The sequence below is a fragment of the Platalea leucorodia genome (assembly GCF_965183815.1).
Source record: "Platalea leucorodia genome assembly, chromosome: 8".
Taxonomy (NCBI): Eukaryota; Metazoa; Chordata; class Aves; order Pelecaniformes; family Threskiornithidae; genus Platalea; species Platalea leucorodia.
In genome coordinates, this window is record NC_138830.1 from 41,477,093 (window position 1) to 41,502,931 (window position 25,839).

The following is a 25,839-nucleotide window of genomic DNA, read 5'->3' on the forward strand; positions in this document are numbered from 1 at the left end:
AAAATGTTTAGACCCTGAAAGTTCAGCCCAACAATTGCACTTCAATTTTACTGGCTAAGTTTAAAACGACACACGGAACAATACTAAGTATTCTACATTCCAGTTTTACAGACACAAAGAATTTGTTAAGCTGTATACAAGTGCCGTTCAGAAAAAAAAAAAAGTGTGCCTTTTCAAATTATTTGCATTTTTTTAAAAACAACGTTTATGCAATGAAGCACTAAAACTTACATCATCACAGGACATATTATACTCTGCCAAAACAGTTCGACATCGGGCTGCTATACTGTGTGGATTGTGTCAAGGAAAGCAGCTAATGCTTGTACACAGAGTAAGTAAAAACGAAAAAACAAAATTAGCGTAGGCTTCAATAACAGCAGTAACTACAACACTTTTAACCTGACAAACACGACTGAAGGATACATTGATGGTGCCACCACTCTTTTATGTATTCCAGCAAAGAACAAGCCTATTAGGGTAATACAGCTAATTGTGAAAAATGGGTGATTCCAAAGTGATGTGAAAAATGACACCTAGGAAAGAAATCGCATTAGTCCCACCATATACTTTCTAAAACATACAGAAAGTTGCTGCCTAGTTCACTTAATTAAAAAAAAAAAACAAATACTGCTCCTACCCATTTCTAAGTACTTGTGAACAATTCTTCAGATAAGCATTCAAGGTGTAGCATTTTGGTAGGCATTATCCCAGAACATATTCCACAGCAATTCCAGACAGCTTGAGAGCTTAACTAAGAATGATCTCCCAGTTTCACAGGAGAACCACCATTAGCAGTTTGGTTTGCAAGATACTATACCACTTGACTGCAACACCAAGCTATGAAACAGACTACGTTTGGGATCAGCCAGATCTTTACCTTTTGCGTCTCCGGGTCTATTAACCAGTTCCAAGCACCAGTTGCTGTGCAGACTGATACCACTATCAGAATCACTGATAAAGAAAAGAACGAGAGTCATAAACAGTATACCTCATTCCTGTTAAAAAGCATTTATTTTTCAGCAGCTCTTAAGCGTTCATTTCTTCTCCCACTTCTGAGGGAGGAGAAGCTTCTACTTGGAAGGTAGAAATCAAAATAGGCAAAGAAGCTTCTATTGCGTGAAACTGTAAAGATTCTGTACAAGTTTCCTGGATGGGACAAGTAGGTACCAAAATCTAAATTCTGTCAAGTAAATACATCCCGATGCTTTGAAGAAATGAAAGTTTCTAAAATAACATGGTTAGCAAAAATATGAGTTGGAAGACTGGAGTAAGAGTTGTACCAAATGTTCAAGTATGCTATTTGAGCTTATGCAGTCTGGGCAACAGAAATGCAGCACCATTAAATTGCAGAGCAAAACTAAAGCTTCTATCCCGCCAGCTAGCTCTTCTACATCAGAAAAGCCTGAGGCATTAGCACCACCAGCGTCAGTGGCACATCTAAGTTGTCCCGCCCCAATCAACACGATTTACAAGCAAGGAAAGCTGACATAGAGAAAAAAACAGAGTTTAAACAAGAGTCAGAAGGCATGTTAGCATTAGCACATAGAGAGTAACAAAAGCCTCTACGCATCCAGAATGGCTTAGGAAGAATAATCCATTCACTGTAAATGGATAATGCTAGACACGTATTAGAGTAATACAAGATACTAGACTGATTTTGAGAGGCTACAAAGGGTTGGGGAACAGAGGTTGATGCAAAAAGAAAACAGAACCAATATAAAGTAGAGAAAGCTCATATTCTGTTCCACACCCATGAAGCCTTGCAGCTTTCACTGGACATTTGGCAGTTCTGAGTGTTTTCTGTGAAGGCTGAAGTTCTGTAGGAAAATAAAGTCGGAGGGAAGGGGGGCGCAGTGCAAGAAAAACAAAAAACAACACACAAAAAGAGAAGAGACAGAGTCACCAGCCTTTAGGCTCATAGGGAAGAACCTGAAAACAAAACCCAGATGTTCATTAAATACTACTTTCAGGTCTGTAAGACTGCTATAATTTACTATTGAGTTGCATATTCATTATTGATATTACAAAATTAAAAACAAAATTAAAAAGTAACCCTAACAGGTTATTTTTTTCAAAAGAAAGTTGGAAAAGATCTATCAAAGGCACACAGCTTCTTCTCTATGTAAATACTTTTTTCCCCGGATAACAGGAGGAAAAGTTAACATTGAATTAAATACCTCATTATAATGAAAGTAAAAAGTCCCTCTTTTACATGAATTACAAAACTAGCAAAACAAGCAGTTAGGAAAAAAAGTTAGCTAGTGAACACAATACTATTTATGCAAACCTCATTCAAGTATGCTTAGAAGTTTCCAGTACTTTTTTTTTTTTTTTAAATTACATCTGACAGTAAACAGCAATTCTGGAAGCCAAATGCATTCCTACAGTAGGTGCGCACAAGTTGCACAGATCTACTTACAAATATCTGCTTGCTTCCCAATTGCTCTGAAAAAAATGGGGCTGTGGGGGGTGGTGGTGTTGGTTTTGCTTTTTAAATAGTCATTCCTCCAGTTCCTTCATTTGAAATTAACCTCTTGGCCTCTCAGGAGAAAAGATGCTGTTTTACATGTTCTAAAAAATGTCTGTATTCTTTGAGTATGGAAACTTCAGCAGAATCTTAGAACAGTTTCCACCACAGATTACTGATCCCAAAGTTGGCAGCATATCTGGGGTATTTTTTGCCTTCCCCCTGCCTTCGAACTTTCCTTTTAGAACAGAGATGAGGACATTTTCTGCCCTCATGGCACACTGCTGTAACTTTTTCACCCTCAATTTTATAGGGACTATCTAACCAAATCATATTTAGTTCAAGTAACTATAGTGAATGACTGGGAAGTCTGAGCCTTCAAAAACAAAACAAAACAAACAAAAAAAACCCACCCAACAACAAACCAAACCAGAAACAAATACAACAACTTACTGTCCCAACTATTTCCAGAATAATTCAGCCTTGAGCCAATTCAATCTTGACCTCGTTTTTTTAACTCTAGCTAAAGTATTAGTTTGTCATCTTGTATTATCTTGTTGCAGAGTGTTTGAATGTATGCCACAGAAATGTTAAAGAGAGCTTAAGCAGAGATTTTTGTTTGGGCAAGCATAAATCAAAGATACACACTGGTAAATCTAAAAAGCTTGAAAGACAGAATCCTATTTATCCCTTGGAATATCAAACTTACTTCTCCAACGTCCTGTAGCTGGTTGCAAACATGCAATATATTCAGTAAGTCTTCTTTCAAAAGCTTTGAGATCTGGGGAGGATGTATATCAAGCATAATTAGATCTTCATCTATGTAGTCAAATTGTAATGCAAAAGAAAAGGAATGAACTTTCCCCCTGTGCACACCCATTTCTTAAACAGGCAGAGAAAACCAAAGCAGTGATCATTTAGATGTAATAAAAGCACAGTCAAAGTAGCTTCACACAACTTTAGCTAAAAAGTACAATGATGGAGTTACAATAAATGCAAGAAATGTTCCCACTTATGGAAAAGAAAATCAATATACTTGACAAATCAGTGTATTTTAGACATCTTTAAAAAATACTGAGAGTTAGACTTAGAATAGCTTAAGTCGCCCCTCCACACAGAAAAAAAGTATCACATTTTGGAGTATTAAGTACATCAGGAAACCATTAAGTTCTATTCTCTATATAATGGTAATTAAAAAAAGAAGTTGGCCATTTGTCAGCTGTCCAAGGGATTATTTGTAGCAGTGTGGCTTTGATGACTTTGTTTTGTAGGAACTTTTAGTGTCATGATATATATACACACACACAGGAACACATATATGTAAAACCCCACAGCAAACACTAGCCCAAACGATTTTAATTCTTTTTTCCTTTAAATAGATCTTTCTTTTTATTGCCATTATTCTCCCATGGTCTTTCCATTGAAATTGCTGTTAAATGCCTAGCAGCATTTCAAGTTCATACTCCTAATTTCTTTAAAAAAAATCTTAGCCAACCACCTAATGTTTGCCTACAAGGAGCTGTTTCACCTGAAGTCTATGTTAGATTTAAGTTTCTGTTCAACAAGGTCAATATTTGACAACATTCCAGTCAAAGCAAGAATTCTACCTGGAGTTAAGTTTTTATTAGCATAAACTTAACTTTCAGTTGAAGTGTTTCAGTTAGCATCACTCTGGAATTTTTTTCCTTCAACTTGCAACTATTGCTAAATTATTTACCATAATAAAGCAATTAGAGAATAAGATTAGAGGAGATATACCTATTATGATCATCACTAATGCAGTTTTCTAGACCATAAATTTACTCCTAAGTGGTTTGCAGGTGAATTCATAGGGGAAGATTACAGCATCTTGACTCAGCCACAGAACAGCTAACTAGTCTTAATTACTGCCAACAGCCCGGTAGTTATGGCCTGTCCTCCACCTCCCTTCTGGGGAAGCTAAGCCACTGCCAGCAATTAAAGCTAATTAACCGTTCCCTGACTAGCACAAACCCCTACAACTAGTCACTGAAGTGAGAGGGGGAATATGAGGCATCACGTGAAAACCTGCTATTTGAGAAATAGCACCCTGTAGGCATAAAATCAAGCTGTTGATAACAAAGTTCTCAAGAAAACACTCCTATAATGTAGACAGTGTTAAAATAAAAAAATGGAAAAAACCCCTTTCAGAAAACAGGAACTCAAAGCTTTAACTTATTTTTGGATATCCATGCTCTAAGAACCTTCTCCGAGTTTATCACTTTGGCACCTCGCAGCTGTAACTAGCAAGGCACACTTCTTAGATCCCTACAGCTTGTACAGACATAGCAACAAAGCCGTGACAACGCCAGACTATCATTTTTTGTTGACAAGTCTGCTACAAAACACCTGCTAAGTCTGAGACACTGATGCATTTTAAAAATCTCTACCAGTCTCATTTTTGGACACTAAAAACTCCTTTCGGGGTTTTGACATCCTGTAAACTGTAACTTCAAAGAACTTGTAACCCAAACCATCGATGGTCTCAGACAAGAGAGGGCAATTTAAGGTCACGTTCTTCAAATGCAAGAGGGGCCTTGGCACGGTGCAATGCCTAGTGTGCTAGATGGGACTCAGAGCTGTAAGGAATACATTGCACGGAAAAACCCGTGAGCGGAGTAGTAGTTACCGCAGCACAAGCGGACTTTAACAAGCGAAAGTCGAGAAGCCTTGTCGAGAAGGGGCACCGAAAGGCAAAGCCCTCCGGGCAGCTCCCTCCTCCCCAGGGGAGGAAGGCGGCCGGCGGGCCCGCGCGCCGATCCCCTCAGCACGGGCCTCCCCTGCGGGCCCCGCTCTCCGCCTCCGCGGGGCGGCCGGAGAGCAGCAGCAGCCCGCCCCCGAGCCTCGGGATGCGGAGGGGGCCCCGGAGACCCCGCCCCAGCTCGCCTGTCTGGGCCGAGGAGGAGCGCCGGCCCCGGGAGCGCAGTGGAGAGGGAGCCGAGGCCTCCCGGGGCCGCTTCGCCCCCCTCAGGGCAGCGCCGCGGCGGGGCCCGCTCCGGAGGGACGAGGCGGCGCGCTCGGGCAGCCCAGCCGCGGGGCCGGAAGCTGCCGGCGCGCCGAAAAGGCAGCTCCGGGCTCGGTCCGGGCCGCCGCACTCACCCTCAGCCTGGTCCAGGGAGTTCATGGCGGGCGGGCGGAGGCAGCCAGCGCCGGCCGTGCCCCTCACCGCCCCGCAGCCACCGACCGGCCGCCCGCCGCCCAGCCCGCCCCGCACCCCGACCAGCTCCGCCCCTCAACAACACCGCGCCCTACTGGCCAGCCTCCCCCTCGCCGCACCTCCCTCAGCAAGCGCGGTTCGCATTGGCTACGGAGAGAGAAGGGGCGTGGCTCGGGCCATTTGAGGGCGGTGAGGTGCAGAGTGCGGAAGCGGCGGTGCTGGCGTTGCCGAGGGGCGGCCGTGAGTGCCCGGCGGTGGGGCCGTGAGTGCCCGGCGGCGGCTGGTAGCGGGCGGGCGGGCGCGCGTGCGCGTGCGTGCGTGCGTGTGGTAATGTATGGCGGGAGGTCCTGGGCGTTCTGCCGAGTTTTGGTCCCCTCAGGACATGAGGCTCGCAAGCCTGGCAGCGCCTGGGCCCTCCTGGGGCGGCTTCCCGCGGGCGTGGGGCCGCTCTCTGTGGCGGGAGAAGGGGTGCGAGGTGCCTCCACACGTCGCTCCTTCCACCCCCGGCTTTATTTAAGCGGAGTTTTCCTGAGGCGGCGGCGGGTCCCGGCTGGGCGGCTGTGCCTCCGCCTGCTGGCGGGGAGCGGGGTGGCACCGGCGGGACGGCCGCCCTTCGGGTGGGCCGGTAGCAGCGGCGGGGCCTCTGCCGTGCTGCCCCGCGGCGGCCCGCGCCTCCCGGCTGTGCTTCGGCGGTAACCGTCGTCCAGGGGATGGTAACATCCGAAATAGTGAGCATCCAAAGCCAGCGTTTAAAGGTTGGGGTTTTTTATAGGTTGTAAGTGTCCCACTGGACGTACGGAGATCAGCCATCATGATCCCACGGCCCTTACTGCTGTCTCCTGCTGCCCCGGCTAGGATGCAGAGGTAACCGAACTGTTATTTTTCCTAAATGAAAGCTTACAGAGTAACTTGATGAGCGAGCTCTCGGGGGACCAAGACTGTGTGCGCTGCCATCTGTTTTCAGCTAGCCGATGTTGGAGGCTGCACCGGTATTTTGCGGTCCAGTAAGAGCTTTGTGTTGCTGCCCTCTCAAAGCAGGCGCTGAGAGCTGCAGGGCTCTCCGGGGCGGGGTGCGGTATCACTTCTCTCCTTTTGTGGTGCGTGGGCAGGGCGTTACTTGTATGTAAAGACTTTCTTAAAGGGAACTTGAAAAGCTGTGAAAATATGATTTGTAGTCATTTTGCTTTCATTGGTTTTAAGTGTAATCACAAAAAATTGTGTCTTTTAGAAAGTCTTAAGTTACTTTTGCTTTGGTGATGGCCCACTGAATGTAGATGATGGCATAATATTTTCTTCAGAGCATTTATGAGTCTAGCTTACTATAGTTTTGCCTACTTAGTTTACACTACTTCTGCCAGCGTAAAAACCAACAGAAACAATCCCGCTGCTGGTGGTTGGAATTCAGTCAGCCACGTGGAAAGGCTGAGCACCTTAGTGGTGTTTTTTTCTGGCTGTTGATCAAGACTATAGTAGGTATTAGCACTAGAATATTTCACTGAATCGAGACTGGAGACTGGGAAGTAGATGTTGTCTTCCTTACTACAACTGTACTTTTGTAGTTGGTAGAACCTTAAATTAATCAGACCTCAGGAGATTAGATGCTACTCTGAAAAATGGAGTGCTGTGCATAGCCCTTGGAGATTTTTATGTCCTGAAAGTATCAGAAAGTTGTAATGTACACTAGGCTATTTATACTTCTGTGAGTTTGTTGATGTGCAGATCTCCTGCTGGTCTCTTTTATCTTGCTCTAGCTATTAGGTTTGCTTCTGAACAGATACAGATATCTTAGAGCTGGCTTTTATTCAGGCTTTCATGGTACTTAAAAGCTGAACCTACATCAGGAAAAAAATTCCAAGAGCAATAACCCTTGAGATGCTTAAGTAAATTGTAATTCCTTTCTTGTTTGTAATGTAAAACTCCTTGGGCAGTTTAAGATGCTTTTATTTCCCTAATTTTTTTCCAAGTAGCTTTTACTCTCTTCTGTACAATTCTGTTGACTGGAGACTAGCTAAGGTAAATGAGACAAGATGACATAACTGTAATCATACTACAACTATGACTTGAATAAACTGTTTCTTAGGGTTAGTACATGTTAATAATCCTTGATATCTTTTTCTGCCAACACCTGTGAAGCCTTAAAATTAACAGCTTAAGCAAAAGGGCCTAGTGTACATTTGGATTGCTTCATAATGCAGAGGTGACTGGAAGAAACGTGCTTTGTCAACCTAGAATGATATCTCAAGTATCTCTTTTTGAGGTGCAAGGGATGCATCTTTTTGAGTTTAGCATCTTTGGTATCTATTTCTGGTTCTCACAGCTGTGCTTTGAGCATAATGTGTGAGCATCTGTTAGCAGCATCTGCTATCAGAGATAATTAGGATGGGTCACTTGTTTCTTAGTTTGATTGCATTTCCAGCCTTCTCCTGCTCATTTTCCTCTAAACATACCCTCCCTCTTGAGGCAACATATTACTTCAGAGATATTGTGTTAATGTTAAGGCCGTTAAAAAAAATTTAGTCTTTCTGAATTTACTAATTCTGTATTTTTATAAATCTGTTTATTGTTGTAACTACCTCCCAAGTTTGAAGAGTATTATCCTAACTTACATTCAGTGATACGTGGATAGTGTTTAGTGCTTTATATTCCTTTTCTCAGTAGCTTTTGGAAGCTTAAAATCTTATCAAGAAACTGTCCCTTTTTCCTTATTCCATCTCATTTTCCCTGAGAAGTGTTATTTATCCACAGAACTACTGTGGTTTTTTTTTTTTTGTAAGGAGATCCATATATCCATATTCAGGACTTCTTGGTTTAGACAGCAAAACAATTCTGATCAGAAAATTTTTTTCTCTCCATTCTGTTATTTCATAGCAAGCCTATAGAAAACATTTCAAAGTTTATCCTGGAAGGTGAACTTTATTAAATAGCAGCATCTTCAGTAGAAAAGAGAAAGCCTTTTGTTGGATATCTGAGCAAAATCCACAGGATCACTATGCATATGTTGTGTAGAGATGTAGAAATACAGACAACGTGTGTGTCCTGGTGTAATACAAAATTAATTTTCATTTCTTAGAATGGTAGTTCAAAACTTGTTCTGCCACATTGAATATGATAAGTTATGGCTTGAGATGCTAAAAATCGTTTGAATTTAGGTAGTCTGTAAAGCTAGTTTGTCTTTCTCTGCTCTCTTTCTGCACCTGAAGTGAGTGAGGTTTTTATGTACTTTTAGCTACTTTGGACAGGAGTAGTAAAACTCACCCTCTTATTCCTTGCAGCACTTCAGAAGATAAGTTACCTTGGCTGCAAGAAGCCTAATTCTTTTTTTTAATTTGTCACATTTAGGCTAGCCTAAAAGAATGTTGTGCAAGTTCTGTGCTCTAATTAGCACAGCGTTTTATTAATATGTGGTGACTGTCCTTTGCTGTTTGTCTTCAATATTATTTAATCTCCAAACTTTCTTGACTTTCAGCCCAGGCATAGATCCAGGTAGACTCCATGTCTTCTGAAGTGAATAGTATGTAACAGAAATGTTGCTATGAAGTAGTATATGGGGAAACTGAATCTTTGGATATTAGGCATGTAATATCAATTTAAACAAAAATCCCTCAGCAACTTCTTGTTCACTACTTTGTCACGTTTTTGTATTATGATAGGATTCTTGTTCAGTCTTGAATCGTGTGTTAAAACTTTTCCAGTTCCTAGTCCTTCTTATTTAATTCCCAAGCAGTGTCTTCTCAGCCTCTTCTCTTATTCCTCATGCTCTTCCACACTTTGTATTTTGCTTTCTGAAAAGCTGAGAGGGAAGAGATGTATTCATCTGCTTTTTCCTTGTTTCGAGGGGTACTTTAGTTCTCCAAATATCCTTCCTCATATGATAATATTGAGTGACAAAGTTGTTTTCTTTTATTGACTTTCAGGTTGAAAGTTATGTGTTTAGAACAAGGATATGTTATTTCAAAATCTTAGATTTATGGCAGAGATATTACGCCATCATAATAAAGGCTCATAGGAAAACCAAATGTGTTATTAACAATGTAGAGAACCCAAGACTGAAAGCTGAACTTGTTTCTTTCCTCTTGGATATAGCAGTGTCATATCCTCGCTGTGGGTGCACGGACCCTTGAGAGGTGGTGAGGCCACTGTTCCTGTCTGCCTGGTCATTCCCGATGGGTATGTCCCTATCTCCCTCCCTGGCTGGCAGCTGCAGCCTCTGAGTCGTGTAGCCCAAAGGTGTTAATACCAGCTGGGATGGGTGCAGAGCACAGTAGGACATGTTGTGGTGCTGTTACAGCTACATTCATACCACTGACAGCTTCCTGAAAGTTGGCATCTGATCACTTGCTTAAACTCTTCTGCTTAGTCTGCTTTGTGCTAGACGTGGGAGTAGGAAGTTTGTTGGCTTTTGAAACGATGAGCCATATACCCTGTTGGCTCACCAGGGTATGCTGTATTTCTTGTTGTTTCCAGCCATGTTTTTGGGCATTTTTTTGATCAGCCTGAGATCCTATTCACAGCAGCTGCTTTGAGGATTGTTTGCATTCAGCTGTCTGCTTGTCCTGTGCTCTTAATGTTTGACACTACTTGTGCAAAACAGTGATTCCTTCCAAGCATAAGTGCTCCTTATTAAAAACAAACAAAATAAGCACAAGCACACAAGTCTGGTTATGTTTTTTTTGTCTCATGTCGCTCCATCCCATAACTGCTAACAAAAGAGCGTATTCTGAAATAGTGTGACAATTCCTCTGTTAAGTGATCTTTCCTTGCTCTTCTCTCTATAGTACTGCTCTTATACCAGAGAAGTGGGAGAATTTCTCTTGAGGCATTTGGTTAATCGTCTTTTGAGGAAAAACACAAGGTTTCTAGATAAAATCTAGAAGCTAAAAGGATTCTTTAAGTACTTGTGCTCAGTTAGGTTATCATACCTATAAAAAACAAACAAAACAAACACCCCTAGGGCTATCATGTGTTTGTTTGCAGTAACACATGCATTAAATAATCTTCCTCTGCACCATCCTCTGTATGTCTCTTGTCTCAGAACACAGGATCTTTGGGAAGTCCAGCAATTAGTACAAATAGAGTGCAACATATCCCAGCTCTGTTTTGGACAATCCTTATAACCACTGCAATAGAAATATAAAAAGAGGGGAAAAAACAAAAGATAAAACTGACTTTTTTAACATAGCTATTCTTGTGAAAGACATCCCTTGCTACAGGTCAAAGTAAGCAAGTACGTACAAGTTTGTCTTACGGTGAGTTTGGGATGTAGCTTTTCAGTAAGGTCTGTCTTCAATACTGTAATCAAAAAAACGTGCTTAATTTAGAATGTGTAAGTGATGTACAAGTGCCACATCTTATTATGGGAAGCAAATAAAAGAAATATTAACATAAGTCACTTTAGATCCTGTAGGTTGCTGATGCTTAATGAAGGCACTTCCTACTGTAAACTGTTCAGTACCTCTTTATTCGAGGGACGATGGATGAAGCAAAAGCTTTAGAAGGATCTTGTGTAAGTGGAAATCTTGGCTTAAAATGTCCTGCTGCAGTTGCAAATTTTTGCAGTTAACTGTTGTGATGTCAGTGTACTTTTTTAGGCTTTCTTTAAACAATGTCAGGAGGAACTGACTGAGCTGCTGTGTAGTGTATCGTAAGGCATTCAGTTTGTTAGGCAAACCCAAACAAGGAAACATGACTTTTTCACATCTCCCTAGAGTTTGTTAATGAAAGAGTGGTAAAGGAGAAAAAGTACATCACTTTGATATAATGATACTCCTTAAAAAACAAACATAGTATGAAAATCTATTAAATGTGCTTATTTTATCATTGTTTAACACTTTGGATTATTCTAGCTTTTAAAAGACTTTTCTGGTAACATATATCTAACCTCATATTCTTACATCTTTTAGTATAAATCCTTACAAATCATGTCAGAAGAATCATCCTTCCCAAGATGATTATTCGAAGGACTTTGAAGATCTGAATAGGTAAGAAACTTTCAGTAGTATAAATACAAATTATTCTAAGGCTTTGAACATCCTATATGTTTAACGGAAAAATATTTGTAAGGCTATAGCAGGAATATATGTTAATTTAATAGTCATGTGGTGTTGTGATTTAACCCCATCTGGCAACTAAGCACCACACAGCTGCTTGCTCCCCACCCCCTGGTGGGATGAGGGAGAGAATAGGAAGAGTAAAAGTGAGAAAACTTCTGGGTTGAGATAAAGACAGTTTAATAGGGAAAGCAAACCAAGGAACTCGTTCACTATTTCCCATCGGCAGGCAGGTGTTCAGCCGTCTCCAAGAAAGCAGGGTTCCATCACACGTAATGCTTACTTGGGAAGACAAACACTGTCACTCTGAATGTCTCCTTCTTCCCCCAGCTTTATACGCTGAGCATGACGTCATATGGTATGGGATAGCCCTTTGGTCAGTTGGGGTCAGCTGTCCCAGCTGTGTCCCCTCCCAGCTTCTTGTGCACCCCCAGCCTGCACGCTGGTGGGGTGAGAAGCGGAAAAGGCCTTGACTCTGTGTAAGCACTGCTCAGCAGTAACGAAAACACCCCTGTGTTATCAACACTGTTTCCAGCACAAATCCAAAGCATAGCCCCATACCAGCTACTGCGAAGAAAATTAACTCTATCTATCTCAGCCAAAACCAGCACATCTGGTCATATAAATAGATAAAATATCTAAGAAAAACGTCTTCTGCCTTGAAGCCTCTCAAATTCTAGACTCTACTCTTCAACACTGAATTCCAAAGCACTGTCTGTTATGGGTACCTGGCTACTGAGTTTAAGTCTGTGGCAAAAAGAGTAGATGTTTTTGTAATGATTTGAATTGACAACTTTTATGGTGTACAGGCTTGGTTCTAGATATTTTATTTTTTGAAAAGTTTATTGTCCCATATTATGCTTTGTTTTGAGAGCAAACAAGACTTTTCTCCTGTTCTTTCTCAGAATGCACATGTGCAGATTTTATCTGTTCTAGAGTCATCCAGCGATTTTTGAGGATTTTGTAATTAGTTACCTTTTCCTTTAATTTTTTTTCTTTCTATTAGTGGTAAGGGAAACTTACTTTCCAGTAGAAACTAAATCTAGCTATATAAAAGATGCTGAGTGCATAATCAAATTGCCTGGAAATTACTATTTTTCTAACTTTCTGGTTTTCATAGTTTATACTTGTAGAAATAAGTTGAAGAAAAGTTCTCAAGAGTTTTACATCTAACTCAGCTCAAGCTATGGTTGAGTAAATTTCATGTTATTAATTTGTTATTCATACAGTTCAGAAAAATGTTGGAATGGGATTAGGTGATGTGGTCCTCTAAGAACCTTTGTAATACTGACTCTTGTAGGAAGGTAAGTGACGCTTTTTTAATGAACTACTAGGGAGTTATTTAAAAGAATGAGATGCACAGCCTGACAGGAATATCATTGTACTGAACACCAAACTGACTTGCATTTGGCCTAATTTTAAAAGGTTGGCAACTTCCATTTGCAACTTGAACTCTCACCTGTGATATAAAGTATTTTTCTTTTGATTTTACATTTCTAAATGGGTTTTCTTGGCTTAGATTGTTATTCAAAATTTAACTTTAAATATAAGAATAACCATATGAAATGAAATACCTGTCCATTTTTTACTACTACAAATAGTTACAACAAATAACTGTCAATTACTGCTGATTGTTTTCCAATCTGTAGAATAGGAATAAAAATACACATATATAAAAAGAGGAATGTAATATAAGGCTTTATTTCACCCATTCTGTCTTGTCTGTTTAGCAGAGATCTTGCAAGTGCTTACAATCCAAAGTATGAGAGTGGTTTTCAAAACCGCATACTTAAATATCAAGAGCAAAAGGACCTTACTAAGATATATATTCTCTTTAGCAATTTAACTGGCTAGGCCACAGATGTCTGATGTAGGTGGTGTGTTGGAGTAATCTCTCTTGCCAAAATGTTTTCTTGAAGTGCAGCTAATGAGTTTGCCTGTTGTTTTAAATATTCTCATTTTGATTAAGTCTTTGAATTTGTAAGCTAAAAGAAAAGTTTCAATGCTAAAGAAGGTAGTCTTCTAAAGAAGGCTAAATTATTTAACATCTCGGGTTGAAACATTGTGTCAGGCTTATGTGCCTTTTACCCTTCTAGGAAAGCACAAAATAGATTTCAAAAATTTCATTTTATTAGCCTGGTCTATATTTAGTGAAAGGATGCTTTATATCCCCATGAAATATGGAAAACTTTTGTGGCAAGATAAATAGAGGAGATAACTAGAGATGCTGGGAGGAACAAAAGATGCAGAATGGCAAGAAAAGCAACTAGCTTCTAATGCAAAATGAGCTTGTATGAGTTGAGGGGAAGGGTCTTCTGCATCAGTTCAGTCTTGGTGAAACATATACATTCAATTAGCAGTGTTTCCTTACACTTAGTTATGTCTGATTTACTTAAATCCCACCCATAAGCATGGAAGAAAAAATATTTTGCATGAACTGGCCTTTTATTTTTAACTTGGAGAAGAGTGCATTCAAAACATGTTTTCTCCTTAGCTTTGAAGAGCTATTTGGGCAGCAATATGAGCATTCGACAGGGTAAGAAGATTAGTATGAGATACCGGTACTCCTAAAAAGGTAAGAATTGTAACTAGTTCCTATTCCTTCTTAGAGCATGCACTTTTGTGTATAGTTGACAGACAGGTTCATAATATCCCTCAGTGTCCCTTCAAGGTCTAGTGGTAGTAGCCTTAAATCATTACAGACAAATCATAACTCTTTGGTTATCCTCAGGAGGTACCACTCTTTGGATCTGGGATACATGTTGAGGCTTGAATTGCTGAATGATGCTCACAAAAATTGTGGTCTAGATTATTGAATAAGCATGTTTCTGCTTTGTGGCTTCTGAAAGCTGATGGAAAGATTCATTCTTAGTGCAGCAAAAAGGCAGGCACGGCCAGTAGGATAAAGAGTACCATGTCCCAGGGAAAGCTGGCAGGTATATCCAGGTATAGTGGCACGCTTGGGAACATGAGTTGCATTTGAATATGCAGATGCAATCCAGCGAACTTATAAAATGTGGGAGTATGGCAGGAGCCCGTTACGGATGAGCTTGCGTTACAGGCTACACTAGGATTAGGTGAAGATCATCTCTGGTCTGGTTTTCTGCTGCAGCATTTTCGTGTATCACCAGGGGTTTCTTGGTTTCCCAGCAGACCAGGTAGGTGTTTATCACAGGCCATTACGCTGGAACTTCAGGGACGGCAGATACTTTAAGAATTCCTGTTGCTTACCATAGATTCCTGTGGTGGAGGGGAAAAAGGTTTTGACAATGAGACCAGTTATTTGCATTAGCTGTATGGGAAAATCTGCCTGATAAAAGGGGCCTGGGATAATAGAAAGAAGCTGAGTGTAGGAATGTGAGAAATAAGTTTAATCCCTGGTAGAACTCAATGGTAAAAATGCGTAGGTACTTCCCTTCAGGGTAGAGCAGAATAGTTATGAGTTTTCTGTCACTATCTAAAGAAGTTGTTAATCTCATGATATCTAGGACAAGTTAATGAATGGTGTGAATGTTGTAGCATGTGGGAAGATCTAGGTGAGGAATAATTGCTAATTGAATTGCAGATTCACTTATGATTTTACCTGTGCTCAGTCAGTGAGTTCTTTCAAGAAGGTACAAGAGGGATATTGCTTGTTTAGCTACCTGTCTCTTTTGCACAGACAGATCGGTGAGCAATAGACCTGGAATTATATTCATTGTTTTAGTCTTCCTTTAAGACTGCTAAGAAGATTAAGAAGTATAATAATTCTGGAGAAATGTTTATCAAAATGTGACAATTACTGTTTTTCCTGGTGTCTTTTGCCTCTTAATTTGTTTTGAGAAGGGCATGCCAATAAAATGCTGTATATCCATGTTCAGCATTTGAAAAATTCAGCCAGTTATTGAAATGAGCAGAAGTGAAATGAAATGAGCAGTGTGGACTATAATAGGCAGTAGATGGTGTGTATGACTACCACCTTGCACAAAAGCAAAATTCTGAAAGCTTTGCTTACAGTATCATCTTTTCTGGCAGTTGGTGGGTTTATCTGGCACTGAGGCTGTAGAACAGGCTGTGACAGCAGGTCTTGCTTCTCGGGGCTCGAGCTCATGAGTGTCCATTTTATTTGGGGTGGGGCTGTGAGATATGATATGTGACTGGGAACTAGGAGCTAGAAGTGGTTCGTGTTTGAGAATTAGTGGTGTGAACATGCTACGCTCAGCTCAAGAGAGGAGAATGAATGCTTACCCACAAAAATCTCTTGAGTTAGGGAATGCAAAACATCCTGTGAGGAAGAACTGTGTGTATATTTTGCAGATCCAAAAGAATTGGAAGGTGGCTATATGTTGGAGATAAGCAAGCTCATTTCTCATGACTCCTACATTAGTGTCTCTCCAGTATGGGTATCCTTTCAACATGGCTCTTAAAGTACTTAGGAAAGGTGTTCTGTAACACAGCTGAAAAATGTTGCAGTTTAGCTCTTAGTGTCTGGCTATAGCAAAAAAAGCGGTCTGGTGGCTTTCCCTAGTCTCTCGCTGCCTTCCCTTGGAGTGAGACTGGAGTCTCAGCATCAAAATGGAAGAAAGTTCAGGAGAGAATGGGACAAAAATAACCCTCTGTGGGTTGGAATAGATTAATGGACTGTTCTCAGTAGATTAATTCTGAGAAGTCTGCAGCAAAGTTTAACCATGTTTCTTATGCCTTCTTGCATGTCTGTAACAAATTTCCTCAAGGGAAAAAAAAGGGGGGGAAAAAAACCCTTGCTTCGAAGAACTATTTTTATCATTTTTTTACAGTATTGTTAAATGGTAAAGTAATGAAGACTCAGTGATGTTCTATAGCTTTGCAGTCTGTGCTGTTGCTTAATTGATTTTTCACTTGGTTGCAGGTGACTGCACCAGGGATGATTGTAGAGGGAAGCTATACCTGCAGTTTTACCAACAGATGGAGAAAGAATGAGATGCCTTCTGACTGTCGTTGTTGCTATCAGCAAGGAGCAAAAGTAGGTTTCTATTAAGATTTTTTCCAGCTAATTCTATTACAGAGATGGTAATTACATGGGTAAGTGTAACCCAGTTAAGAAATGTGACCCTGCAAATATGTAGATAATGTTTGAAGATCATGCCTATTTAATGTTTCTGGATCTCCTTAATACTTCTAGTTAGTCCTAAAATTTCCTATGCATCTCCCAGGCACAAGTATGACAGCCATGAGGGACCTGTCTAGGTTCCTAAAAAAAAAAAAAATTGACTTGAGAATGAAGTCTGCTCTTAATCCCATCATAATTTGTTTTCCGTTTTAAAGGTCACCTTGTAGCATTTGGTTGGATTTTGTGATCTCTTAATCTAGATATACTAAAAGTAGTTTCAGATACTATTTTTGCCTGAGTAATCTTTGCAGGTTTTGATGCATGTCAGATACCTTTCTAATGTGAAAGATTCCTTTCACAGTTGCCAACAGAAGGAAAGATGGAAGTTGGCTATATAAAAAAAGACTTTCAAGTGCACAGAACTTGTTTTGTCTAGTGTCTAGTTCTCAGTACTTGAAGCAAAACTAGAACACTTTGGAAAAATGAATTCTTAGAGTAACATTCTCTTAAATAGAAGACAAACTTCTATCACAAGTGTGTCTAATCCTGGAAAAGCATTCGTTTTCATTATGTTGCTGTTCATCTTCTGGAGGTGAGCTGGGTCAACTTGAATCCGGAGATCTTAACCACTCAAATACACAGAATTCAGTCTTGTAAAAGGACTATCTAGAGAACTGGACATCTAAACTGTAGCTCCTTTGAATTCCTTATTGTTGCTTTGATACTCTAACTTTCATTTTTCTCTTCCTCCCCAAAGTGTTTTATACCAAATTTGTTACAGGTATCACTCTCCTATGTATTTAATCTATTTGAAACTTATAGGAAACGTGGACCATATATTCTGCCTTCATACATCTTCTAATAACAGAATGAACAAAATTATTTTAAGCTGAGACAGTTGCTTTTCTTTGTATTGAATTCTGGTACTGTAAATGCAATATTTAATTCTCTTCTTCATCACTGACCTCTGTTATTTGACATATCCCCTTCCGATACTAAAATATGATTGGGAATACACCAGAGATTTTCTGTTTCAGTTCATGAAGTGTTGTGGAAGTGCAGTGGTACATAATCTCTTCAAATGTGAGTTGGAAATTCTCTGCCACTATCATGGTTTAGTGGTCTATTGAAATGTTTAGTCAGTAGTAGAGAGACTTAAAATCCAGGTAGGAAGAACTACAACTGCTGCAGCTGGGTTGGTTTATGTGTCTGAAATGCAGAGATCATGTGGGATAATCAGAGCAGGTTATAAATTGACTTCTAATTTTTTGAAACAACTAAAAAGAATTGAATCTGGCAAATCAATTTGTTTTCAGTTGTTTTAAGCCCAAATATGTTGCTTTAATATGTAAATGAAACACTTAAAACTGTTTAAAAAAAAAAGTAGCTGTACTACAGTATATGAAAAATAAGCCATAGTTCTTGCTTGACTGTCTACTGTCCCATTGGTAATTTCAGGATCAGTGTTAGCAAGCTTTTTTTGTTGGTGAAGCAAATGGAGCTTGTGACTTTCATGTCTCCATATTGCTTTCAGTAAGAAACACGATCTTCCAAGTCTAAAAGACTAAAATAATCAGTAAAATTCTTAAAGGATAATGTTTAGCATCATCAACATATGGAAGTCTTAACTTTTGTGCCCTCTATCTTCAGTATTTTTTCAAAAAACAGGCTACTAACAAAATTATACTAATGCCAGTGCAATAGTTCATAACAGACTATATTCTTTTCAGTTGAATATTTCCTAGTATACTAGGATGATGAGATATAATCAAATGCTAAATATAAGTAATTTCAACAATTAGTGTATTTCACTCTCAAATCTAGCACTAAAACATGATCAAACAGGAATCACTAACTAAAAAACTTCCTTTTATGTATATTACAGCTTCCTACTATACTTTGACAAATACTTTCAAATTTTTTTCTGCATGGCTTAAAATAGAGATCATAGTTACACTTTCTACAATATGAGGAAGTATCTGATCAAAGAACACACTTTTGTGGGGTTTTTTTACACCTCACAACACTGGACTTGATACTTGTGGCTTCTGGCACATACAAGATGGTGATGACAGCACAGCAGTGGGAAACAATGACACAGACTTATTTGTATATAACCAACTTCTTTCTTCAGGGGAATATGTGAGAGTTATAGGCAATCAGTTACAAGAACCCAGTCTTATGTAAGGTATATCGTTTCTTCCACAAGTCAGATCTCACACATGCACTCCGAAAAGTTAAAAGTGACAGGTTTGTATTCTTGAACAGCCCAATGTAGCACTTTCCTCTTGCACTGTAATCATGCTTTACTCTATCAAAAGAAAGTTTAGCTTGTTTGAGAGATGTCACTTAAAGTAGTCCCCATTCAGAACCGCAGTTTAAATTTCTTTCAGCCCATTAAAATCTTAAACGCTGATTCATTGCACTTCTTGATGACAGAATTTGACCTCGTTAAAATGAGACACCTTTGAAATAGTTCACTGAATTAATTTCCAATAATTCATAGTACATGGAGTGATTGAATATCTGTCCTGGATTGCTGCTTAAATGGCATAAAATGCATGCAACAAACTGTCACATATAACAAGTAACGATAGGAAGTTATACAGAAATTGCTGAATTAAAATTTTACTTTCTTGCATTGATTCTATGTAAATGAATCAAAACAAAACCCTTTTTAAAGTTTTTATCTGTATTTGTTTCAGAACTTTTTATTGTAAATTTAAGAATTTTCCTTCTTGTATCAAGAACACAATAGTAAAAAGGCAGTTTCTCCTGGAGGGAAACTAACTGCCCTGTTCTCCAGTTAGGTAAAAAATATTCTGAAATTAAGAAGAAAAAAAAAAAATCTGCACTAATCCTATTGTTTCAGGTGTAGGTGTTTATGAAAGTCTTTCTATGGAATTGGGAATCTTTATCTCAGTTTTAGCTTTAGATCATGAATGACCAATAATGTTTTGACAGTGGGAAGGAGAAATTACAACTTTTCATTTATATTTCAAATGAAGTTCATATACTGGTGCTAAATCAAAACTAACCTCTGCAGCTACAGGCGGGCTATATCAATACTGAACTGAAGGCTTTAAAAATCTCACTCAGTTATATTGCACAGACTTAACAGCTATATTTTTCTATCTTTTTGTAAATGTGTGAAGTAGATGAAAACACAAGCTTAAAGCCAGCTATCTCTTCTCTGTAGTGCATCATAACATGCCTGTGGAGGATGCACTGGCTCTTCTAGTTAAAGCTTTTGGTAATATATTTTCTGAGTGTGAGCAGCGGGAGTGTACCAGGGTTTCACATGAGGCAGCTGATCTGGTAGATGACTGCCTAGCCTGGGAGCTGCAAGATGTACAGCGTGCTTCTGGGCATTAGATATAGTTCTGTTAAGTGCAGGGAAACACTTGGATTGGGTGGAGTTGAACTCAGTAAGTGACTATGGAAAGACCAGAAAAGATATGATTGAGGGTATTAATATTTTTTCCCACTGAAATACAACTTCAAGCATCTTTTAAGTCAGATATAAATAAGCTTGGGTACATTCCACATAATCTGTAAATAAATTATAGGCACTGGAGATCAATGCCAGTGTGTATGTTAAAGGGCATGTGCATCCTGAAGTAGGGTACATATATCCTTCACAGAACTGGACGTGTTATAAGGACATATACACAAGTCCCCTAATGGACAATTGCTCTCTCACAAGTTATGGTTGCAAAGTGAGTATTTGATCATCTGCTAATGCCATTGAGTATTTAAGTTTTAATAACACTGTACACTTAAATGCATTTAAGTTAGTGATATCCATCAGTCTGTTAAGCAGAATGCAAGTCTTGGTTTAACCAAATGCAGTAATATAATGGTGTATAAACTTACTTTAACTAAAGTTTAAAATCCAGCAGAACATCTGTAAAAGAAAAAGAAAAAATAGCCACATATAGAAATTATAGACTTGGAATATCTATGCCATTTTGATCTTGGGAGCTACTCTATGGAAAATTCTTGGGTCCCCTTGTCATAAGGGGATAGTGAGATTGTTGCAAGCTTCTACTTGTGCTCTTAATGTCTTTTGAAGAATTGCTTACCGCTTTTGTTCATTTAAACTGAGCCTTGTTGAACAAACTGAGCCTTCAACTGAAGTTGAAGACACAATGTGTCATGAGGGTGCAGGGCCATGTACGAGCATTGCCACCCATACCTTAAGTAAACCTCCACCTCTTCCACTGCCAAGCAGGATTGCTCTCTCAGGCCAGTCACCCCTTCCTCAGGTTAAACCTTCATTTGGGGGATAGACTGTCAGGGACTGCTCTTCCAATACTGTTTCAGTTTTGTATTTCAAAGTAATTGATGCTGTTTTCATGACTGACTTGATCACTTGCCAGAGTACATTTATTCATAAAAGTAGAACAAAACATAGTAGATACTATGCGAACTACAATCAAGTAGATGGGTGGGATGTGGAAAAATCTGAACTTGCAAATATTTGGCAGTGATCAAATAATAGTTGAAAGACTGGAACTCAGCCATGCTATTTTCAGAGCAAACTTTGTGAAAGAATAGGAGAGTAGGGGAGTATACTATTCTTTATCTAAAAATGAATTCATTCTAACATTATAAAAGCATAAGAATATAAAGCTCATCTTTCATGTCCTTAGTCTGAAATCAGATTCAACTACTGTCCTTGCATCTGTTTGAAGTTGGTATGGGTTGAGGTGAACACCTGGCTATTTTAGAAAGGCTTTTTTTCCTCCCCTGTTGTGAACTTTTCCCATTCTACAAAGCTTTCTTTTTTAGTTACCAAGTTGGTTGCAATTCTTTTGAGTTACTGAAGCTCATTGAAAACCAAAAGGGCAGCAGAAACAGCGAGGGCGGTTCAGGTTTTAAACGTGAATATTCTTGGATGCATAGGATTAGAGTGTGGTGCTTTGTTGTAAATTAAATACTGCTTTAATGATTGAAATAAATAGGGAAGTCAGCAAAAATTATTGTGATATCTGCTTAATTGGATTATTTTCTTTTATTAAATGGTAGCGTAAAAAGAAACCACATGTACACTCTAGGCAGCTATCGATGTTAGTGCTGAGTCTGATTCCTTGGAATGAATACTAGGCACAAACTGTATCAAAACTAGTGACCTACATTATGGTCATGGATTAAATCCTTGCTTAGAACCAGCCTCAGATGACATCTAATATGTTTGTCATGACAGAATCACTCGGAAATAAAACCTGGCTTTAATTTTTCATACCAATTGTACTTCATTTGTCAGTTTGTGTTTTAACTTGTGTGCGCAGGCTAACGTTAATATCGGGGAGAGTTTTACTTTGTAGTGTGCTCATGCTAAGATGGGTAACGCTGCAGGTCAGTGTGCTCTGTTAAATACGTACAGGAAGGTTATACTGCTAGCTCAGTGGTTGTACATCTTTGAAAGTAGGGCACTATGAATGATAAAGGCTAAGGCATTTGTAGCTGTTGGTGTGTGGTGTCACTGCTTTGTCTGCAGTGCTTGTTTCTATATGTTTCTATATTTGTTTTCAGATAGGTAAGTGGCACTCCTTAAGCCTGGTGTTTTTAGACACAGTTAAGAGAGTGTCCTGTGCAAACAAAAGCAGATTTTACTGTTTGTTTTAAAATAGTTGACAATAAAAAACAAAAACCATTTCCAAACAGGACTGTCAGATGCAAATGATATTCTTCCACCTCTTCTTTTAGCACCTGCTAAAGGATTTGGACTTCTGGGATGATCTTGACATCAACCTGCAAAATGGCCATTGCTTGGAGGGACACCTGGCCTTTTGCCAATGCCAGGTGAGAGTGACAAAGCTCTGTAGCTGTTTAGTTTAATAACTACAAATCACTTCTAGTTAAAACCTTCCCAGTGCTTACAACCGTACATCTATTGTAGCAGGAGAACTTTATTTCATTTAAATAATGAAAACAATGGCCATATTTCTTCAAGCAAGTCTTGGCCTAAAGGATACTGTTTCTGTATTGAATAATTAGATACTGCTTTCTAAAGCGTACAAGTGCAGTGGGTTTCTTTGGCTTTTTCATAATAACTGGGGTGCTTACCACATAGATGCCTGTGTGGTTGTTACTGTTGCCATCCAAGCAAAATGAAACGTTATTCGCAGTAGAAATACAATAATGTAATTTATAATTAGAGTATTTAGAATTTAAAATAGATAGGAAAACTTATTAGATATTGCTGTAGATGTAAAATAAAAATAGTGCATACTTCCTGATTTAAATTTTTTTTTTTTATTGGGAGAGAGAAAGAAGGCCTGATTTCTAAGAAAACTGGAGAAACAAATGAAAGCTAAACTGGAAATACTAATTTTCTCACATCACCATTTTAAAGTGCTCATTTTAAACTCTTCGGGGGGGGGGGAATCATTTTCTGGATTCCCATAGTTCACTCAGAGTAGACTTGAAAAGGTAAATCACAGGCAGTTTAAATGAAGTACTTAATGACTCTAGCTAAGCAGTCATGTGCCCTGCTTGCAGGGTTGCGGACCTTGAGAGGGAAATACCTTCTGGCCTCTAGGAAGGCTAGCTAGCTTTTCTGTAGGGCTTTGCCTTTGTTTTTTGTAGACATGTAGAGGGGTGGGGGGAAGAAAATGAGATACTGAAAACAATTTTCTCCACTAATTTAAAAGGGGATTAGACCCATGATGACCTATATCTCTTGCAAGCAATGGCTTCTGGTAATCTAGCAACAGTGCCTGCCAGAGCTGCTTTCTGTACTTGTGAGCTTCGTGGTGTTGGTCAGTAAGTTGTCTGTTGTGTTAGAACGGAGTTTTCGGAGCAGCCATGGTCACAAGGGGATGGAGAGGAGGGAAGGGGCTTAGAGTTAGCTTGAGCTTGTACGCAGTAGAAAGCCAGTGCTTAGAGAGGAGCCGACAAGTGACGCTTCAGTGATTTGATTTGCAAGGCAAGGTGATGGTTGCTTTGAGTGTATTTTTCAGCCTTTTTTAGGGAGTGAAGCTTTTCCTTCTTGGTAGGAGTTACAGTAATAACCAAGCATGATGGTTAAATGTGTGAGTAATTGGCAATCCCTGTATTTTATAGACATATAAAATATAATATATAAAAATCTACTGATGTGCTTCTCTAGTTGCGAAATGGAAGTGGATGTTTTTACTGCTTATTAGGCATGCAGTGCTATGGAGTTATCTGAGTGTGTGCAGTAGCTGTGAGCTGACGTAATCTGAAAGGTATTATCAGAACTATAAAAGATTATTAGAGGAATTGTGTATTTTTCAAAGCTCTTCCTCTTGGCATGGGTTGATTCCTTCAAGGTTACAAAGAGGAGAACTTTTCTCTGTGTTCATTGTAGATAGAATAATAAGTAATTGCTTTAATTTGTAATAAAGATGATTTAGGAGGAAGATATGAGGAAGAAGTGTGTGGCCAATTCATATTGAAACACATTGCTTGGACAGGAATGAGAGTTGGTGAGACATGCACCCATCAGTGGTAACATGGGTATACATGACGTTAGGACAGGACAGACCTTTTCATTTTAACGATATTTTGCAGCACAATATCAGCTGGAGGAATATGTTAGCTTTGCAGTGAGCCCTTGCCTGAAACCTGATTCAGGTAAGCAGGATATTTTGCATTGAAGTGAGAAGTTGCATGTTAGATTACCTATTTGAGGACATGGAATAATCAAAAGTTTATAGCAAAACATTAGGTTTGATAATACAGTAAAATGAAAAATTGAAATGGCAATTAGCCTTTCACTGATGGAAGAAGGGAACTGCTTTTTTAGATATAAGTAGATGGGGGGAGGGTGACCAGACACAGAAACTACAACTGTCTTAACAGTATTTGTTGTATTTTTGTCACAGCTATTCGTGGTAAACTGGTACAGCACCAATGGGGAGCTTGACTAAGAAGACACTGTTGACACCATTGGCAATAGTGGAAGTCCTGTAACCACATATGCATCGCACCTTCTGTCGCACTCCAGTCTATGAGAACTTCTGAAAAATTTAAGAAGGCTTTTCTATTAAAACAAATATTCATGAATGTCAGTGTTGTACCTTTGTAATCTCAAATTAGAAGCTGCTAAACAGTCACAAAATAAAGTTACCTGTTTTTCACAGTTGTCACCAATTTCACTTTGTGGTTCAACTTCATCTGACATTCAAGTTAGAATGGGTGGGTCCAGTCAGACCAGGCTTTTGGTGCATGTTGGATGGGATGGATGGAATTTCTCTAAATTCATGGAAACCACTACAGAGAGATGAAGGTGAAAGGACTGACTTTAGCCTCAACCAGAATTGTTGGTGTTACTCACCTAATAACTAACAGCTCTGAAACAGTTTTATACTGATCTCTTGAATATTGAATTTGCTTGGGATTGGGGTTTTTGTATTTTCAACTGTTTTCACTTCCATTATAACCTGAAGTTATAACAATGGAAAAATTAAGGAAAATGTTGAAATAATTGTAGTTAGAAAAGCAGTCAAGTAAATTAATGTGAGGAACCATCTTAATCTGTAGTTACATACAAGCCAATCAAATACCAGATTTAAAAAATATTTAACAGCCATTCTACTGAAATATCAAATATACTTGGATTTAATACATGCAAAATAAATGGTAGATGCTCTGCAAAAATAGTTAGTATCAAGGTTAAATTATTGCTTACAGATTGAACATAAAGAAACAACACCAGAAACACTGATCTTGAAACTTCACGTGGATTTTTCCACCTTTGCAGAGAGGCAGTTACTTTCATAGAGAAAATAGTTTAGATGTATATGAAACACACGTGAAGTTACTGAAAGTAACTTCTGTAATGCATTAAATGCGTCATAGGTATTACTTGCAACCATAATAGGCACAGTACTTTTTCAGAAAGGAGTAAAATTTTTAACTGATTGCAATGCCTTTAAAAATCAGAAGTAGTTTTTATTTTATATATTTCTGGTATTGGTCTATGTATGACAGCTGCTTTTCATAATTGTAGGGGAAAATTTCTGCTGATAGTGAATAGTAAAGAACTGACTAATTTGTGTGCTTATTGGTATATTAATTAAATCTTTTTGTTGTTTTTGCAAGACAGGCT

At 39.1% G+C, this 25,839-nt stretch overlaps 2 protein-coding genes across 14 annotated transcripts in view; one reads left to right on the plus strand and one right to left on the minus strand.

The window, feature by feature from the left end:
- CNEP1R1 (CTD nuclear envelope phosphatase 1 regulatory subunit 1) overlaps positions 1-5,697 on the minus strand; it is a 9,340-nt gene extending 3,643 nt beyond the window's left edge. For all 3 annotated transcript variants that reach the window (XR_014229007.1, XR_014229008.1, XM_082319889.1), the window contains exons 1-5: positions 5,585-5,697; positions 3,177-3,248; positions 878-951; positions 424-533; positions 232-286 (exon numbers count right to left, since the gene is read on the minus strand). Coding sequence is in view for 1 of the 3 variants with exons in the window: in XM_082319889.1 (XP_082176015.1) it covers positions 232-286; positions 424-533; positions 878-951; positions 3,177-3,248; positions 5,585-5,609 (336 nt within the window). In the remaining 2 variants the exon portion in view is untranslated. The remainder of the gene's footprint in view (positions 1-231; positions 287-423; positions 534-877; positions 952-3,176; positions 3,249-5,584) is intronic.
- Positions 5,698-5,829: 132 nt separating this feature from the next.
- LOC309594261 (uncharacterized protein) lies at positions 5,830-24,871 on the plus strand. 11 transcript variants are annotated; one of them, XR_014228994.1, is made up of 9 exons: positions 5,830-5,904; positions 6,415-6,506; positions 9,726-9,809; positions 11,543-11,620; positions 12,919-12,993; positions 14,184-14,264; positions 16,557-16,670; positions 22,470-22,565; positions 24,614-24,870. XR_014228994.1 is itself a non-coding variant. In XM_082319765.1 (9 exons), the coding sequence occupies exons 5-8, from the start codon at positions 12,949-12,951 to the stop codon at positions 24,336-24,338; spliced, it is 294 nt and encodes a 97-aa protein (XP_082175891.1). In that variant the 5' UTR covers positions 5,830-5,904; positions 6,415-6,506; positions 9,726-9,809; positions 11,543-11,620; positions 12,919-12,948; the 3' UTR covers positions 24,339-24,362; positions 24,614-24,871. The 11 variants fall into 11 exon arrangements, 7 of the variants coding, with proteins under 7 accessions (XP_082175891.1, XP_082175890.1, XP_082175885.1 ...); XM_082319765.1 differs by lacking the exon at positions 14,184-14,264 and adding an exon at positions 24,300-24,362 and having other exon boundaries at positions 24,614-24,871; XR_014228991.1 differs by lacking the exon at positions 12,919-12,993 and having other exon boundaries at positions 24,614-24,871.
- The last annotated feature ends 968 nt before the right edge of the window (positions 24,872-25,839 follow it).

Bases quoted from the DNA above. Each gene is read 5' to 3' on its own strand.
- LOC309594261 (XM_082319759.1), top strand. From the start codon at position 12,949: ATGTGGTCCTCTAAGAACCTTTGTAATACTGACTCTTGTAGGAAG. The intron at 16,671-22,469 runs GTAGGTTTCTAT...CTCTTCTTTTAG, and splicing joins GCTATCAGCAAGGAGCAAAA to CACCTGCTAAAGGATTTGGA. The intron at 22,566-23,416 runs GTGAGAGTGACA...CTAATTTAAAAG, and splicing joins TGGCCTTTTGCCAATGCCAG to GGGATTAGACCCATGATGAC.